Source organism: Camelus ferus, chromosome 9 (assembly GCF_009834535.1).
Source record: "Camelus ferus isolate YT-003-E chromosome 9, BCGSAC_Cfer_1.0, whole genome shotgun sequence".
Classification (NCBI taxonomy): domain Eukaryota; kingdom Metazoa; phylum Chordata; class Mammalia; order Artiodactyla; family Camelidae; genus Camelus; species Camelus ferus.
The window spans coordinates 22,329,535-22,347,315 of record NC_045704.1 but is presented as its reverse complement, the minus strand read 5'-3'; the positions used below and the strand labels follow the sequence as shown (position 1 = coordinate 22,347,315).

The 17,781-nt window shown below is 44.2% G+C and overlaps 3 protein-coding genes across 3 annotated transcripts in view; 2 read left to right on the top strand and 1 right to left on the bottom strand.

The window, feature by feature from the left end:
• Positions 1-529: 529 nt before the first annotated feature.
• On the top strand, positions 530-2,744 carry LOC106729612 (major allergen I polypeptide chain 2). The gene is made up of 3 exons (XM_032486167.1): positions 530-673; positions 1,135-1,316; positions 2,510-2,744. The coding sequence occupies exons 1-3, from the start codon at positions 610-612 to the stop codon at positions 2,609-2,611; spliced, it is 348 nt and encodes a 115-aa protein (XP_032342058.1). The 5' UTR covers positions 530-609; the 3' UTR covers positions 2,612-2,744.
• A 3,459-nt stretch (positions 2,745-6,203) lies between these two features.
• The window catches only part of ZNF181 (zinc finger protein 181), an 81,450-nt gene continuing 69,872 nt past the window's right edge, over positions 6,204-17,781 (top strand). Inside the window, exon 1 of the mRNA XM_006184662.3 lies at positions 6,204-6,387. The gene's annotated coding sequence lies outside the window, so the exon portion shown is untranslated. The remainder of the gene's footprint in view (positions 6,388-17,781) is intronic.
• The window catches only part of LOC116665960 (zinc finger protein 701-like), a 58,886-nt gene continuing 55,932 nt past the window's right edge, over positions 14,828-17,781 (bottom strand). The window contains exon 5 of the mRNA XM_032487417.1: positions 14,828-15,017. Coding sequence (XP_032343308.1) covers positions 14,953-15,017 — 65 coding nt within the window. The 3' untranslated portion in view covers positions 14,828-14,952. The remainder of the gene's footprint in view (positions 15,018-17,781) is intronic.

Here is a 17,781-nt window from a genome sequence, read left to right as displayed (position 1 = left end):
GCAGAATCACTAGCCCCTGAGAAAAGCACATGGATACAAGCCCTGCAACTTCCCTGGGAGGGAATCATTCAGAGCCCAAGGATGGCGTCCACGTGTCCTGGGGGCCCAGTCCAGACACTGCAGCAGTTAAGATGTTCAGGGACTTCCATCAGGCCCTGCTCCCCATTCTTATCTCCAGGACCTAAACTTGGGCAGAAGTAAGGTTTCTGGATGATCTTCTGTCTACCTGTAGTAGTGACGCCCTGTCCTTGACCCGTCCTGTGATTTCATCTCCATGTTTGGGAAAGTATTGCCCTTGGAGCCAGGATGAGTTGGGGGAAGGAAGACCAGGAAACACAGGTGATGGCTGAGGCTGGGACAACAGAGCATTTGGCTCAGAAAAGAGTCACTGAGAAATATCAGCTCCAGTTGGCAAGGATGCTACCACATCTCCAGGAGCTCTTCTGGGCTTCTTACACTGTACACCTCAAGTGCCGGGGGGCCCCTTGTGCCAGGTCCCTGCCCACAGGCCTTTGGAGCTCCCGGGAGGGGTGAGGGCTGGGCTCAGGGAGCTAGTAGTTTATAAAGCAGCAGAAACCCTTCCCTGAGGAGAGCATTCCAGCAGCTGCCATGATGAAGGGACCACTGTTTGTGCTGGCCTTGCTGGTGACCAGAGAGCTGGCCTTCGAGATGGGTGAGAGTAGGAAGGAGGGAGCAGGTGGCCTTCCTGGTCTGTGCCCCTCTGTCTCACTCCATCCTTCTGTAGCCATCTCCAAGCAGCTTCGATGGACAGAAGTAGGGGGTGGCAGGCAGATTAGTGTCCAGGAGCCCTGCAGAAACTCCCCGAGCCCTCAGTCTTTGAGTGGAGGGAAAGGTTCAGAGCTGGAAAGGTCATTAGTTGTGCACATATTAGCTGAAAGGAAGAAGCAGGCGGGCTGGTACACCTGGGTCCTCATGCTCCTCCCTCCTGCTGGGAGTGCCTCATAGAGAATGTTTTCTGTCTGGTTTGTAAGCAGTCCTGGGAGAGGGAGGGTCTCTGTGGAAGGTGAGTCTGGAGGCACTGGATATATGTGAGTTACTATCAAGTGATGGGTAAACAGGGATGTCCTACTCTGCTGATTCCTTTAATGAGATGTTCTCTGTCTTTTCCTTCAGTGGAAGCTTGCCCTATTTTTTATGAAATCTTTGGCACAGTGGCCCTTGGAAGAAGGACACTGTTGGACAAGTCCCTCGATCAGGTCAATGCTACTGAACCGGAAAAAGCAGCCTTTGGGAAAATCCAGGATTGCTACAATGAGGCGGGACTTACCTCCAAGTTCTTGGATCTGCTCCTCATGGTAATTCACTGTCCCCCAACCCTTACCCTAATGACATACATGCCGCATACTGCAATATGTCACACAGTAATAGACCACACAGTCATGGGATTCATGACAGACAAGAGCTACAAAGGATGAAGCCCATAAACCTTTGCTCCATTACAGCACATATAATATGCAACCACATTCCACCTGCACATCTAGCCTCTGCTGCTACAGAATATGTACGTGTCTTGCCAATGAGCTCACACACAATTGGAAAATAGGGGACTAGTATCAATGCAACGTGGAAAGTGTGTTGAATAACTCATGTGATTTTTTCCCTAGGTTAGAGGAGCTAGCGCTGCGGTAGAATTTTAATCTTTGGCAGGAAAGAAAGAATTCAGCTCCTGCACATATAAGAATCCTGTCCGTTCCGTTTTAGGAATATTGAAAATGAGCCCCTGCCTTTAGACTCTCTTCCCAGGAAGGGACACCCTGGCTTTGTAAGGTTCTGGCTCGTGGCCAGCTTCAGTTCCTCCTGTGCCCACTTTGATGGCTAGTCCTCTGGCTCAGAGCCCCATTGCACCTACACTGTCTCAGTGCCTACAAGCCAGAACTTCCACTCTGTTGTTTTAGTGCCCGAGGACCCTGGGCATTTTCTGGCTACAAGCATCTGCTCAAGCAGGACTAGCCAATGTATCTCCTGATGAACTATCTTTTTAAAAATTGTTCGTGTCACACAGTGTTTTATATTTTGCATAGTCTGTTTCTTACCTTATTTTCCCCAAAGTGCTGATTCTGCAAAATGAGACGTTTTCCAAGAAGCAGAATTTCTTGCAGTAATATGAGCACACAGGGCACACAAGACTGTTTATAACAATGCATGTGCATTCCGTACACCCAATACACCTGTCAGAAGGGGCTCAGGGACAGGAGAAACCCAGACTCTGCCCTTCACCATGCCCTCCAGAACCTTCCATCTCCTCCCCTCCCTGGCACGGCTGGTTATTTAGCTCTCTCCTGACAACTGAGCACGGGCGATTAGGGAGCCGTGCTCCTTCCAGCCGGCCTGATGGCAGCCCCCTGTTCAGGGGTGGGCCTGTGGGCCGGAGGGTCTTACTGGGGATGGAGCTGAATCACTGAGGATGAGCAGTGAGGTGATCCCGGGGAGACAGGAGAGCCGTGCTGTGGGCTCAGGTCCTGTCCCTCCTCATCCTGCTCCCTCCCAGGGTTCCATCACCTTCAGCAGTGACTGCACCACCTATGCAGGGGAAGACTTGAAGGAGGTTTTTCAAGGAAACATTTCCCAAGTGATCCCTTTCAGGAGATAATCTTTGCCAGTGAGGCCTGGTCTGCACTCGATTTTCCCGCCCTTTTCTCCTTCTCAACTGAAGCTGGAATCCGGACACCTGTCCCCACCTGATGTGGTCTCTATCAGGCTGACTCTAATAAAATACCTGCAGCTTTGCCCAGTTGCCTCGTGTCTGTGTGCTGTGCGGGGAGCATGTGAGGCTGCAGGAGGCCTTGGGAGATGGTGAGGAGCTGTGACACGCGTGGTCATTGAGAGCATGTGGACCGGAGTCAGGCGGAACAAGGGTAAATCTAGGCCCTGTCCCTGACAAGTTGCAAGACCACTGGCAAGTCTTTTATCGTTCTCAGCCTGTTCTCTCATCAGTAAAACGGGGCTGTGTGTGAGGATTAAGTAACCAAAATTTAACCCCTGACTTCACCAGCCTGGAAGGCTCGAAGTGTTGTCCCGGCCACAGTAGCATATGTCTGACTCTGGCTTTAACCAGAGCCTCTGGTCCTTTACATGTCACTCTCGTAATTGAAAGGTGACTCAGGAGATGACGAGTGGGCTTATCACACGTCCTTTCTTTTTCCCAGTGGCATTCGCCATGTTCTTCTTCTTAGACGGATGCCTTCTGAGGAGGCCGACCTTTCTTCAGGGACACTGAGTACCTCTGCTGTGTTTAGGTTCTACCACTGGGACCAGGACCCCAACACAGTGTTGGCCCAGGAGGAAGGGAGAAAGGGAGCGGATGGAAGAAGCTAACCCAGAGGGAATGTATTGCCATGGAAAGAGTTCAGGCTCTGAAGTCTTACTTGCAGGATGTACCACACAGGACAAGTGTCGCAAACACTCTGAGCCCACTTCCAAAAGCATCACACGGGTAACTGCATTGCTAGTAGGAGTCTTGTGAAGGTACCGGGTGGGGGACTAGGTTTTACGTCTGTTTCCTAGAGAGTAGAGCAGTGTCAGGTTACTGTGAGTATGACCCACAGAAATTGTGGCATAACTGGTATAACCTCTTTACCTTTTGGGCCAGGCAGGCATAATAAGGTCACATACAGGGAGGTGAACTTGGGACTTGGGGCTAAGTGGCCGGGGCCCTAAGTCCCGGCTCTTCTTTGACCTGCCAGCTGAACTTAAGCTCTTTAATTCACCTGTTTGCTCATTCTACACTTGATTTTACATCTACCAAGTGCTGGACACTCTGCTAGACTTAGTATTAAGTGTTCAGGTCATACGAAAAAGGTCTGAAATTTTATTGAAAGGTACAAAATAAAATTTGAACTGATAAAGAGCTAAATCATTCCCTTGTATGAACTGACCTTGTAGAAACATCAGCTATTCCCAAACCCATTGAAATTAACCCTTGTCCTAATGAAGACTGACTCAAAGTCTGCCCGCCCCAAAGAAATGCCTGAAATCAACCAAGAAAGTTTAGAAACACAGGAACTGTGAGGCAGCTCTTTCTCACCAGGTATTGCAGCACAGGTGTAGGTCTACAGCTAATAAACAGTATCGTTTTAGTGGAAGACTAGCGAGACCGTCATCGTCACAGAAAAGAAAACACGTAGGTTTTGGAAGATGTTTAAGATATAATAATCACAGCTCATTGAATCATGAAGAAAGAATGGATTATTTTTTGAAATGGCACTGAGAAAAACGGCCAAACATTAAAAAACAATTGGGATGGACCTGCCAAGACTTTTCCTATGGAATAATGTAGATTAATGAGTTAATTGCCGTAGTTCCAATGGTTATTCATTTGTCACAACTGATCTCTGTCTCTATGTTTCTCGGTCTCTCTCTTTCAGTTTGACTTTCGCGATATCACAGTCTATTGTTTTCTTTCCTGTCTTACTGGAGAATAACTTCTCGGCTTCTTATGGTTCTTTGTGTCCTATACCAGGGGTCATTTTCTTTGCATCTCTTTTCTTTTTATATATGCACTTTCTTAGTGATATCATCTAGCTTCAACTTTATCTACAACCTTTGAATTTATATCTCCAGCCCCAGTACTAAAACATTGCAAAACACAGAATAGACCCTCACGAAATATTTGTTAAATTTATTAAATTAATATTTTTTTTCAAAAGTTCTAAAATTTTCATGAGGGACAGATATACACAGAATTTAAATAAATGAAAATACCATGAAAGGGAAATTTCACTAGAACAAAAATGTCATTTCCCCCTAAAAATAGAAGTCAGTTTAATGTAACCTTAATTTAATTAACAGGATTTTTTTTGAAGAAAAAATGTACTTTATTCTTATAAAATTGATCTTTTCTTATCATATGACCCAGAAGTCCTTCTCCTAGGTTTACACTCAAAAGAAATGACAATTTATCCTCACATAAAAACCTGCCTGCCAGTGTTTATAGCAGCTTTATTCAGATTTCAGTTTATCAAAACTGGAAAAAACCTAAGTGTCCTTCAATTAGTGAATAGATCAACCAGACATGTCACATTCCTACAATTGAAAGCTACTCAGCAATAAAAAGGAACAAACTATTGGCACATGAAACAACATGAAAGAATCTGAGAAATATTATAATGAGTAAAGAAGCTGGACTCAAAAGATTACAATTATATGGTTTATTTGTATGCCATTTGTGTTGTATTTGGAAAATAAGCAAGAATAGCTGTGAAAGAAATTTATACCCTAAACCAGCCACATAGCATAGTCACTGAACTCCCAGTTCTCTGATAGATACTGATAAAGGTCTGACACACATTCCTAAGTTGTTTTTACAGGAGGCAAATCCCCACCAAATGAAAACTGCTGACTGTAAGCAGGCAGACCCCCAGACCAGTTGAAACCAGAAGATGGGTGATGCTCAAAACTTCATCCTGATGCCAACCATTCTGAGAATTGTGCAGGTGCTGTTCACCACCCTGCAGTCCCCTCCCTCACACTGCCTTTAAAAATTTTGTCCCCTAACTGCACCTTGGGGATGGTCGTAGGACATTAGTCCACCATCTTCCCAGGTTGCTGGCCTCCTGGATAAAGCTGCTTTTCCCTTTTCACCAACACTCGTTTCTCAGGTATTGGACTTTCCAGCAGCAAGTAGCCGAACTTGGGTTCATTACCGGCTTCCTCTGGTTACACTCATGGGGTGAGCACAATCACTGACTACAAAGACAGGCGTGCTTGCTGTAGGAACTGCAGGAGGGCTCCATACTCAGCTCACCCGACATCCGTCTCTCATCTTCCCCAATATGACCCCGTTTGGAGTTTTTTCTCTCTTGTCATTGCGCGAACATACTGTAGTCTACAAAATTGACTTCAGCCCACATGCATTTGAAGAGAATAAGATAATACTTATTAGCTTCCAGGTAACAGGTGGATACAGTGCGTATCGAACTAAAAAGGTTTCACGTGTTTATAAATTTTTTAGCTGTGTGAAGCATCTGAATAAAATGTCTCTAAGTATTTCTGTAATCCGTTGCAGGCTACACGCCACGGAAATCTTCGTGGGCCCCTTTAAAAGGAGCGAGACCCCATCTCTTCATGGGAACTTCTAGGCACTGCTTCTGAGCCCCTCTCCTGGGGAACCTTGGCCGGTGCCCGGATTTCTCGAGAGGGCGCGCCTTGTTAAGGTACGTGGCCCGGCGGGAACTACATTGCCCATGTGCCTCTGCGCAGCGCGTCTGCGGCGCTGGGCCAATAAAGGCTGAGGAGAAAGCCGCCCTCGTACTTTGCGGAACCTGTCAAGGCGGGACTTCCGGCGTCCTCCCTGCGGCGGTCATTTCGGTGATGGTTGAATCGGTTTGTTTGATCCTTTTCTGAACTGTTGGTCTGGCCCGAGGAAAGGTAAGCGGGAAGGGGCGCGAGGAGACGTTTTCCACAGCGCATAAAGGCGGGTCGGTGGCTCGGAGAGGGCGCTGCCCCGGGTGACTGCGCGAGGCGGGTAGGCCGAGGTAGGGGTTTGTCTGAACCCACGGCACCCGGCTTGGTCGCCAGCGTTTCTGGGCCTCGCTCCGCCACTGGTTCTCGGGCGGTCCTGCTGTGGGACCCAGAGCAGGTTGATGCTATATGTCTTAGGCCCTCACTTGCCCAGACCCCCACCTCCGAATCCTGAAGCCTGTGTGTAGACTGGGATGGAGCTGTGAGTCACATTTAGGAGGGGGAGCCTTCAGGTCATGGTGACAATGTTGTAAGGGGGCAAGGAAGAGGAGGGCCAGGTCGGAGGACTAGGCCTCTCTCTCCCTGTCTCTTTTTTTTCTTGGGAGCAAAGAAAAGAGCAGCTTTGCTTTGCCCGGCAAAGGGAGTCACAGCAGGCTAATGCCTTAAAGACTGTGAGCCCATCTTCGGGTTGGGGTCTTAAGGTTTTATAGAAAAACTGGATGCTGGGCCTCTCTCTTGAGCACCTGACTGGGGTTAGTGAGCATCACCCAGGCAGATGAGGGAAGGTAGTGGCTGGGGGGAGGGGGGAGGTGGGTCTGGTAGGAGACTAAGGCTTCCAAGGGAGGGGTGCACATAAGATGGATGTGGAAGCAGAGCAGTGATGGAGGTGAGAGGCCAATGTTTAGGTTGGCAGAGAAGCTCAGAGCAAATGGGCCAGCTGGGAGAGTAGCTGGGCCCAGTGCTAGGTGTTGAATGAGTCTTGGGTGGAAAGAGGAAGGCCAAGACTGGTGATGGGACAGCATGGGCAACACAGCAGTAAAGTGGGCTTTAATATGTGACACCTGCACGTGATTCTGGTGGCTGAGGCTGAAGCAAGGAAGGAGCATGGTGGAGAGCCTTTGAAGCAAGAGTAGGGGCTTTCCCTGTCAGTGTGGGCCATTAGAGGTCCGGGCCAGGATGGAATCCTGATTGCATTTGCCAAGCACTCTCTGGGAAACATGTGCAGAGTGGCATGTGGAGGCCGGGGAGATGCCTTTGGTGTGGGCTGAGGTGGAGGAGGAGGTAGCAGTGGCTGGGGAGGGGCGTTCGGAGTCGTGGAGGAGGTGTGGCTATGGAGTGATGTGTGAACCGAAGGTCCCAGGGACCTGCTCCCAGCAGGAGAAAACTGAGCCCATGTTTGTGTCTGGGAGGCATGATCTGGGAACCCCTGGGGAACTCGCTGCAAGAGAGGAGGTGGAGCCTTTCATGCCACGCCCAGTGCGTGGATGGCATTTATTTGCCCAAATGCCTGTAGTTGATGTGGGGTGGCCCAGTGATCAATAGGCAAGAGGAGAGTGCTGGCACCAGTGGCTTCTGGGCCTCGTATATCCTATCCTGGAGCTGGAGAGGTGAGTGGGCAGGGAGTGGATGTTTGGGGGATAAACCTGAGGGTCCTGGTGAGAGAGGCTGCTGAGGGACACTGCCCTCCCCATCATGTTAGGGCAGTGTAACCTTTGAGCATATGTCTGTGAACATGTCTCAGGAGGAGTGGGAAGTTCTTGATGGGACTCAGAGACTCCTGTACTGTGATGTTGGAGAATTTTGCATTTGTGGCCTCACTGGGTATGTTCTCACACTCAGCTCAGCATCTTTCCTTCCCTAGGCTCTTTTCTTCCCTGTTTCTCTACGGGCTGCTCTTTCCTTCTCGCAGCCAGACTATAGACATTTGCTTACTTCCTAGGCTTTCTTGGCATAAGTGTTCTGGGTGCCAGGCTTGGTTGAGTGTACTTCCTTATCCTCTCCCAAGCAGCCCTTCGGCATCCCTGAACTCTTACAGGGAAGGATATGGGGGTAAGAAGTCTTGTGGTGAAACCAGTGGATCCCAAAGAAAGTCGCTTGGCAGGGCGACTCTCCAGATTCATTGTACCTCTCGGCCCCAGATTCTGCCCTCTTCCCTCCAGCTGACATCTTCTTATGCCTGACTGCCAGGAATTGCAGACACCAGCATGGTCACCACTTGTGGGGCCACTGGGCTATTCCTGTAAGACAGTCATCCAAGGCTCTTTTTTGTAATATTAGGTTTTTTTTTCCTATGGTCTGTCCTGGGGTGGGCTGCTCTGCACCAGTGCTGTCTCCTCATCTGCCTTGTCTTTCACTTAGGACTTGCACCTTCCAGGTTCCGTGTAGATGCCCAGCTGGATTTGCGGGGAGAGATGTGGGTGCCTGACAGGGCAAGCGTCACTCCAGCCACAGCAAGAAGGCCCTGGAGGGGGATTAACCTTGGGACGTGGGATGTGGGGGATGACTCCATGTTAGGGCTGGGTTCAGATCATACCAGGAGCCTCTCCAGTGCGCATATCATTGTTTTCATACCAATGATGGGCCATATGACAAGGGCTGTAATGTCTATCTTTTAATCCCCATTCTTGACATTTTGCCCCTTTATTGTTTCTACTCGTGACTTCCGGTCAGGGCTAATCCACATCTGTCAGACTTGCAGGTCTCCCTGTTCGTCTCTACTGCTCCCTTTGAAGTGCTCTCTGACACTGAGCTACGTATAATGTGTTGAGATGTCGACATATTCTATGTAGTCCACGAACACCAGCTGCTTGGTTGCAATTGATTTTCTCTTTTGTTCAGTGTTCATGTCACCAGCAGACAAAACCCTGCAGAAAGCCTTTTGCAGAGAAGTGAGTTGGAGACTTCCTGTGCTGTTTCCCATCACTGTGTCCTTGCACAGTAGACCTCTCCATTGTGTGATCTTGCCAGGCTCAGCAGACCCTTTCTCACCCCCACTTCAGTCCCCTTGTCCTCCCAGTAGTCCTAAGTACTCATTCCTGGGTTTGTAAGAAACACACTTGTGATAGGGCTTCCCCCTACCATCAGGGTCTACATGTGCTTCCCCAGCATTTCTCTGCTTTCGGGTTGTTGGTTTCCAGTGGAGGATGAGCCACCTTCTCAAGGCATGTCCCAGCTCACGACTCCCAGGACAGGTCCAGCCACCCAGAATGCCTGTCCTTGTGGGATGTGTGGTCCAGTCTTGAAAGACATTCTGTATTTTGCTGAGAACCAAGGAATACACCCCAGGCAGAAACTGTGCATGCATGCAGCATGTGGGAGACCAGTCTGATTCAGTGCAAGCATTCACCAGCAACACAAGCAGCACAGAGAAGAGAAACACCTCAGAAGGGGTGAGGACTGGGGTTTGTTAAGAATTGCGGAGTCCACATGTCAGAGAATTCCTTTATGTGTGGGGACAGTGGGAAGGACCTCCTGCCTGGCCTGGGCCTTCTCTAACACCAGACCACTCACAGCAAGGAGACTTCACCTAGAAATACTGAGGGCAGGGAGGCTTTTCACATTGGAGAAGGGCATTATAGGTGTGGTGAACGTGGGAAAGCCTTTACCTGCAAAAATAGGCTTGTTGAGCACCAGAGAGTTCACACTGGAGAAAGACCTTATCAGTGCATTGAATGTGGAAAATTCTGTAGTCATAACTGCAGTCTTACTGTACACCAGAGAGTTCACTTGGGCATAAGGCCTTATGGGTGCAGTGAAGGTGGGAAAGCCTACAGCAAAAGCTCCCTCCTTGTTCAGCACAAGAAAGTTAACACTGGAGAAAGGCCTTGTAAGTGCAGGGAATGTGGGAAAACCTACAGCTAGAAACATAGACTTGTTCAACACCAGAGAATTCACGCTGGTGAAGGACCTCATGAGTGTAGTGAATGTGGTGAAACCTTCAGCTAGAAATAAAGACTTGTTCAGGACTGCCACAGCAGTTAGCATCAAAATGGTGAAAGATTCAACCCCCAGTAGGCCTTGAGGCTCAGGATGATGAAAGATTTAACTTCTAGTAGATCTTGAGCTTCATTATATGCCCATTGTAATATATTAACATGGTGACGAACACGCCCACAGGCACCATGGCAGTCCCAAGGCTAGCCACAAAAGGTCAAAGAGTGGGAAATGGCCAACTTCCTGGGAAACCCAGCCCCATCCCCTTAGACTGCTTCTTCCACTTATTAGCATATGAAGCCACCAAGCCCATAAAAACCAGCAACACGGTGCCTCACGGCTGCCTCTCTCTCCCTCTTTGGAGACGGCCCACATTCTGCCTACGGAATGTGTACCTACTTTTAATCTGAGTACCCAACCCCCACATCTCATGGCCCTTCTCTTGCCTTTCAGTGTACCTCTCTGAATAAATCTACCTTCACTCAAAAAAAAAAAAAAAAAAAAAAAGGACTTGTTCAGCACCAGGAAATCCACACTAGAGAAAGAACTTACAAATGCAGTGAATGTGGAAAATTCTTTAGGCAAAGCTCTGGTCTTACTGAACATCAGAGTTCACACTAGGGCAAGAACTTATAAGTGTAGTGAATGTGGAAGATTCGTTAGCCACAAAAATCACACCTTTCTGGCACCAGAGAATTCATACCAGAGAAAGGCCTTGTAAGTGCACTGAATGTGGGAAATTCTTTAGCCAAAGCTCTGGCTGTATTGCACATCAGAGAGTTCACACTGGTGAAAAGCCTTATGAGTGTAGAGAATGTGGCAAAGCCTTCAGCCTTAAATCCACATTGTTTCGATGCCAGAGAGTACACATTAGAGAATGGCTTTATTAATGCCTTGAATGTGGGAAATTCTTTAGCCATAAGTCTGCCCTCATTAAACATCAGAGAACTCACATTGTAGGAAAGCCTTAGGCTAATGGCCTTTCCTTATATGTTACCAGAAAGTTCAAACTGAAGAATGGCCTTTACAGCGTAGGATGTGTGCTTTCTGCTTGGTCAACAAGAATGACACCAGGGGAAAGTTCTGAGAGTAGCCTTTATGAAGTAGCCATCAACCAAAAGGTGTATCTCCTACACCTGAATACCCATGGTGGGGAGGCTCCCCATGAATGCTGGTTATGCGGGAAGCTTTCAGGACCTGAGTTGCAGTTTGGCCTGCCCAAGGCCCTTGCCTGAGTTAGATCACTGCCAGTGCCTGTGGCGGCAGCCATCTCACCTGTACTGGCTGGCCAATGTGCATCAGGTTACCCGGTGTGCCCAGGGAAGGCAGCCCTCTATGCCTCCCCCTTCCCTGGAGGAAATCATGAGTGGTCTAAGGTCATTGAGGAGTCACCATAGTTACATTCACACACTGGATGTGATTCATAAGAGTTGGGGGAAGCGAGCTGAAGAGGCTGTACACCATCTAAAGATGCTTCCAGAAATATTCTGGTCACTAAAGCTGTGAGGGACGAGCATGTGTGAATATTTACAGGACTTCCAGATTTACATTTCCCCTGTGGACAAGGTCACTGGCAGAGCACATCATCTTCAAGGTTTCTGGATTCTTGAGGCTCCCTGGGCTGTTTACCGCAAAGCCACCATTACACAGGCAAGTAAATGGAGACCAAGAGAAGAGAGAGAGTGTAGTCCAAGAGTGTGACTTCTGTGACTCAGTCTTTATTGCTTGCTGGTCTTTCCTTCCATTTAAGTAGGGGTGCCCCACCAGAAGGATGAGAATAGTTACAGTCAGTATCTTTGTCAAATCTTCCAGTTTTTCAAGAGAAGCAGGAGATCCAGATATTTATGTGAAGCCATTTTTTGGAAAGCTCTTTTGAGATATAATTGGTGGGCAGTAAACTGTACATTTAAAGTGTAAAATGATGTTCTGTCATATGTATAGGCCCATGAAACCATCACTGTGATACATAACATATTCATCACTCTCCACATTACCTCATCCTCCTTTATAATCCCTCCTTCCCCCCAGCCTGGCCCCCCCTTCCCATGACCTTTGACTTACTGTCTTTCACTACAGACTTCCAATTCTGGATATATAAATGGAATAACAAAAATAACAAAATGTTGACTCTTTTGTGCCCTTTTTTCCTCCACACATCATAATTATTTTCAGATTCCTCCATGCAGCATGTATGGGTATGTCATTCTCTTTATTAGAGAGTAGTATTTACTTGTATGGATATACCAGTTTGTTTTTCTTTTCATCTTGTAATGGATTTGGATTGATACTAATTTGGAGCTACTGCAAATAAAGCTGCTGTGGATGTTTATGTACTAGGCTTTCTCTTGGGTTTATGTACTAGGCTGTCTCTCAACTTAAAGAAAAACACAACATAGGAGTCGTGAGTTTGTCTTATTGAGTCTTACTGAGAACTATAGCTCAGGAGACAGCTCTGAGGAACTGCTGCAAAAATATAGGGGAGGAGCCAGTATATATGATTTTTTTTTTGGGCTAGGAAATACACGGAGTCAAGCATACATCTTGGTGAAAGATTACTGCTAATCACAAACAGATTTTTCAAGTCAATGATTTTAGTGCTTATCTATGTATGGGAAGAAGCAAGAATCTGGGGTTACTTAAGTTTTTCCTGAGATATGCATCTAAGTATCTTGGGGTCTATCCAAAGCATAGAGTGCCTCATCCTGTTTTTTTCATCCTGCATTCTCAAGGTACACTGTTGGTGGGTGACTGAAGTCGATTGTGACTTAACCTTTGTGTAACTGGATGATAAATGGTACTCTTTGTTCTTTTTGTTGTTGTTCATGGTCCAATACTTAGGAGTAAAAGGCTTGACTGTCTCATTTGTCCCCAGAGCATTTTAATTTATGCAGTGACTGAGTGCCAACACAGAGGTTAATACCATTGAAAGGCGATTTTATTACATTTCCCAGGGAAAGGGGCACATAGGGCCATGTGGAGAGCACTTGTGTTGGTCAGGAGGCAGAAGAGAGTGAGGGAAAGACAGAGGCCACAGCCTTTATTGAGATTTCTTTTTTTTTTTTTTTTTTTAAATTGAAGTACCATCAGTTACAATGTGTCAATATCTGGTGTACAGCACAATGTCCCAGTCATGCATATACATACACATATTTGTTTTCATATTTTTTTCATTAGAAGTTACTACAAGATATTGAACATAGTTCCCTGTGCTATATAGCAGAAACTTGAAGAAAATCTATTTATATATATAGAGGCTAACATTTGTAAATCTTAAACTCCCAAATTTATCCCTTCCCACCCCCTTTCCCTGGTAACCATAAGATTGTTTACTATGTCTGTGAGTCTGTTTCCATATTGTAGATGAAGTTCATAGTGTCCTTTTTTCTTCTAGATTCCACATATGAGTGATAGCATATGGTATTTTTCTTTCTCTTTCTGGCTTACTTCACTTAGAATGATGATCTCTAGGTCCATCCATGTTGCTGCAAATGGCATTATTTTATTCTTTTTATGGCTGAGTAGTATTCCATTGTATAAATATATCACAACTTCTTTGTCCAGTCATCTGTCAATGAACATTTAGGTTGCTTCTGCATCTTGGCTATTATATATAGTGCTGCTATGAACATTGGGGTTCATGTATCTTTTTGAATTAGAATTCCCTCTGGATATATACCCAGATGTGGGATTGCTGGATCATATGGTAAGCCTACTTTAGTTTTTTGAGGTATCTCCATACTGTATTCTATAATAGCTGCACAAAACTACATTCCCACCAGTAGTGTAGGAGGGGTCCCTTTTCTCCACATCCTCTCCAGCATTTGCTGTTCATGGACTTTTGAATGATGGCCATTCTGATTGGTGTGAAGTGATACCTCATTATAGTTTTGATTTGCATTTCTCTGATAATTAGTGATACTGTACATTTTTTCATGTGCCTATTGGCCATTTGTATATCTTCATTGGAGAACTGCTTGTTTAGATCTTCTGCCCATTTTTGGATTGGGTTTTTTTTTTTTGTTGTTGTTATTAAGTTGTATGAGCTGTTTATATATTCTAGAAATTAAGCCTTTGTCAGTTGCATCATTTGTAAATATTTTCTCCCATTCCGTAGGTTGTCTTTTTGTTTTGCTTGTGGTTTCCTATTCTGTGCAAAAGCTTGTAAGTTTAATTAGGTCCCATTTGTTTATTTTTGCTCTTGTTTCTATTTCCTGGATAGACTGCCATAGGAGAACATTGCTAAGATTTATGTCAGAAAATGTTTTGCCTATGTTTTCTTCTAGGAGAGCTATCACATCTTGTCTTATATGTAAGTCTTTAAGCCATTCTTAGTTTGTTTTTGTGTATGTGAGGGAGTGTTCTAACTTCATTGATTTACATGCTGCTATCCAGTTTTAGTGGGGTTTCTATGGGAGAGGCAAGGCAGGGCTGAGTAAGCTGCTTAGGATTGGCTAGTTTGAATAATTACAGGAGGTTCTGGACTACAGAAGTAGTTTCAGATTGGTACCTGGCCTTGTGGTGATTTAGGGCAGGGGAAGTACTGACTTGGTGTGTGAGTTAGTTGGTGGTTGGGGCTATAGATTTGGATTGGTTAGTTTGTATATTAAAGATAATTGTAGTGGATTTTAATATCCAACTTTTATAAATGGATAGAGTATTAAAACAAAATCAAAAAGGAAACACGGGCCTTGAATGACAGTTTAGGCCAAATGGATTTTATAGACAAATACAGTACAAAAGCAACAGAATACACATTCTTCTCAAGCACATGTGGAACATTCTCCAGGATGTATCTCTGTGTTGCTGGCTTTATGTTTCTCAACATCCGGTATCTTTATGCTCATCAGTAGTGACATCTATGTTTTTCAGTTCTTCTTTGCCTTCTGGATCAGAAATAAAAAACAGAACAAAACAAAACCACTTTCCTAATCTAGTTTAAAAGCTGAAAGTCTGATTTCTGGGGTACCACCAATGACTAATTATATATATGTAACTTAAACTGACCAGCAGGTGCTAGGCTTTCAGGTGGGAATCTGTGATACAGTGGAGAACCAGAGCAAGTGTATCTCTGCCTTTGTAAACCTTACAGGTAACCAGACCTAATCTAATTATTCTGTGTTATTCAGTGGAAAAGCTTAGAAAAGTTTTGAAAAAGTGCAATGAAAAGAAACACCGAAACTGGGGATAGAGAGGTAGTGTTACTTCATACTTGTTTTTTATTTGGATACTTAATCATTTTATGATTAAAAAATGTACTTTTTCCAGCAGTTTCAAGAAAAGTTAAAGTCACTTGGAAAAACTTGACAGAAAGTCATACACAGTCTTTGTGATTTGAGAAACATCTACTGTGTTTGCGACGTAGAGAGTTAGGGAACGTGGTGGGAAGTGAAGCAGTAACTATGTGATGACGATCTGAGAGATAATGTAAGAACAGTCAGTATTAACCTTAGTCCTAAGAACAGTAACAAGCTAATCAGAGCTCTAATCAGAAGTATGACATTAGTATCTCTGCTTATTATAATTTACTAAGTATTCCATTAAAATACCTTACATATTTGGTAAAAGCTTGTATTTTTACAGCTGTCAATGCTGAAGCCAAAACCATCTGGAATATACTTGTAGTTGAAAATGTGGGTTTATGAAAACACACACTATGTAGGACCATGGGGCATGTGACTAAAGCGTATTGAAAGACCCTTAGTTTTGGGAAAGATATAAAGAAGCAGGGGTATTTTATTTTTTTCCTGCTTTGTTGCGATATAATTGACATACAGCACTTTGTAAGTTTAATATGTACAGTGTATTGATTTGATATACTTATATTACAAAATGGTTGCTACCAGTGGTGGCTAAAACCTCCATCATGTCATATTTACCATTACTTTTTTGTGCTGAGAACATTTAAATCTATTCTCCTAACAACTTTTAAGTTTATGATACATTATTCTTAACTATAACTACAATGCTGTGCATTAGATCCATAACTTATTCATCTTCTAACTGGAAATTTTTACCCTTTGACCAACACTTTTCCCACCCCTAGCCTCAGATAGCCACCATTCTACTCTGTTTTTATGAGTTTGACCTTTTTAGATTCCACATACAAGTGATGGCATATAGTATTTGTCTTTCTCTGTCTTATTTCACTTAGCATATTCATCTATATGGTCACAAATGGCAGGATTTTCTATTTTCTCATGGCTGAATAATAACTCATTGTATATATATATACCACATCTTTGTATATTTATTCATTTACACTGTTTTCATCTTAGCTAGTGAATAATCCTGCAATAACCATGAAAATGAAGGTATATCTTCAAGACCCTGTTTTCATTTCCTTTGGATATATACTCAGAAGTGGGATTGATGGATCATATGCTAATTGTATTTTTAATTTTTTGAGAACCTCCCATACTGTTTTCCATAATGGTTGCACTGATGTACATTCACACCAACAGTATACATTGGTTCCCTTTTTTCCACATCCTCACCAGCACTTGTTATCTCTTGTCTTTTGATGATAGTCATTCTAACAGGTGTGAGGTAATATGTCATTGTGGATTTGATTTGCATTTATCTTATGTTTAGTGATGCTGAGCACATTTTCTTGTACCTGTTAGCCATTTGTGTGTATCTTCTCTTTCGTTTTTATTTTTGTTTTCTTCTTTTCCCCCCAACCACTTGTATATCTTCTTTCAAAAAAAAAAATTATTCAGTTCCTCAGGTTGGTTTTTTTTTTCTATTGAGTTGTATGAGTTTTTTATATATTTTGGATATTAATCCCTTATCAGATACAGACATATGGTTTGCAAATATTTTCTCCCATTCTGTAGACTGCCTTTTCATTTTGTTGATTTTTTTTCTGTGCAGATTTGTAATTTTTTTTAATTGAAGTATATAGTAAATTTACAGTGTTGCATCAATTTCTGGTATACAGCATAATGTTTCATATATATACATACATATATTCCTTTTCATATTCTTTTTCATTAAAAGTTACTACAAGATATTGAATATAGTTCCCTGTGTTACACAGTAGAAACTTGTTTATTTTATATATAGTAGTTAGTATCTGCAAATATCAAACTTACAATTTATCCCTTCCCACCCCCTTTACCCCCTGGTAAGCCTAAGTCTGTTTTCTATGTCTGTGAGTTTTGTTCCTGCTTTGTAAGGAAGTTCATTTGTTGTTGTCGTCTTCTTCCTTTTCCTCCCCCTCCTTCTTCTTCTGATTCCACATATGAGTGATATCATATGGTATTTTTCTTTCTCTTTCTGGCTTACTTCACTTAGAATGACAATCTCCAAGTCCATCTATGTTGCTGAAGTTGGCATTTTATTCTTTTTTATGGCTGAGTAGTATTCAATTGCATAAATATACCACAGCTTCTTTATCTAGTCATCTATTGAGGGAAATGTAGGTTGTTTCCATGTCTTGGCTATTGTATATGTGCTGCCATGAACACTGGATATGTGTCCAGGAGTGGGATTGCTAGATCATATGGTAAGTCTATTTTAGTTTTTTTAAAGTAATCTCCATACTGTTTTCCATAATGGCTGCACCAAACTACATTCTCACATCTTCACTGTAGTGAATACAACAGTGTAGGAGGGGTCCCTGTTCTCCACACCCTCTCCAGCATT

Coding starts and splice junctions, on each gene's coding strand:
- LOC106729612 (XM_032486167.1), top strand. CDS start 610: ATGATGAAGGGACCACTGTTTGTGCTGGCCTTGCTGGTGACCAGAGAG. Junction 674..1,134: donor AGAGCTGGCCTTCGAGATGG/GTGAGAGTAGGA, acceptor CTTTTCCTTCAG/TGGAAGCTTGCCCTATTTTT. Junction 1,317..2,509: donor TCTTGGATCTGCTCCTCATG/GTAATTCACTGT, acceptor GCTCCCTCCCAG/GGTTCCATCACCTTCAGCAG.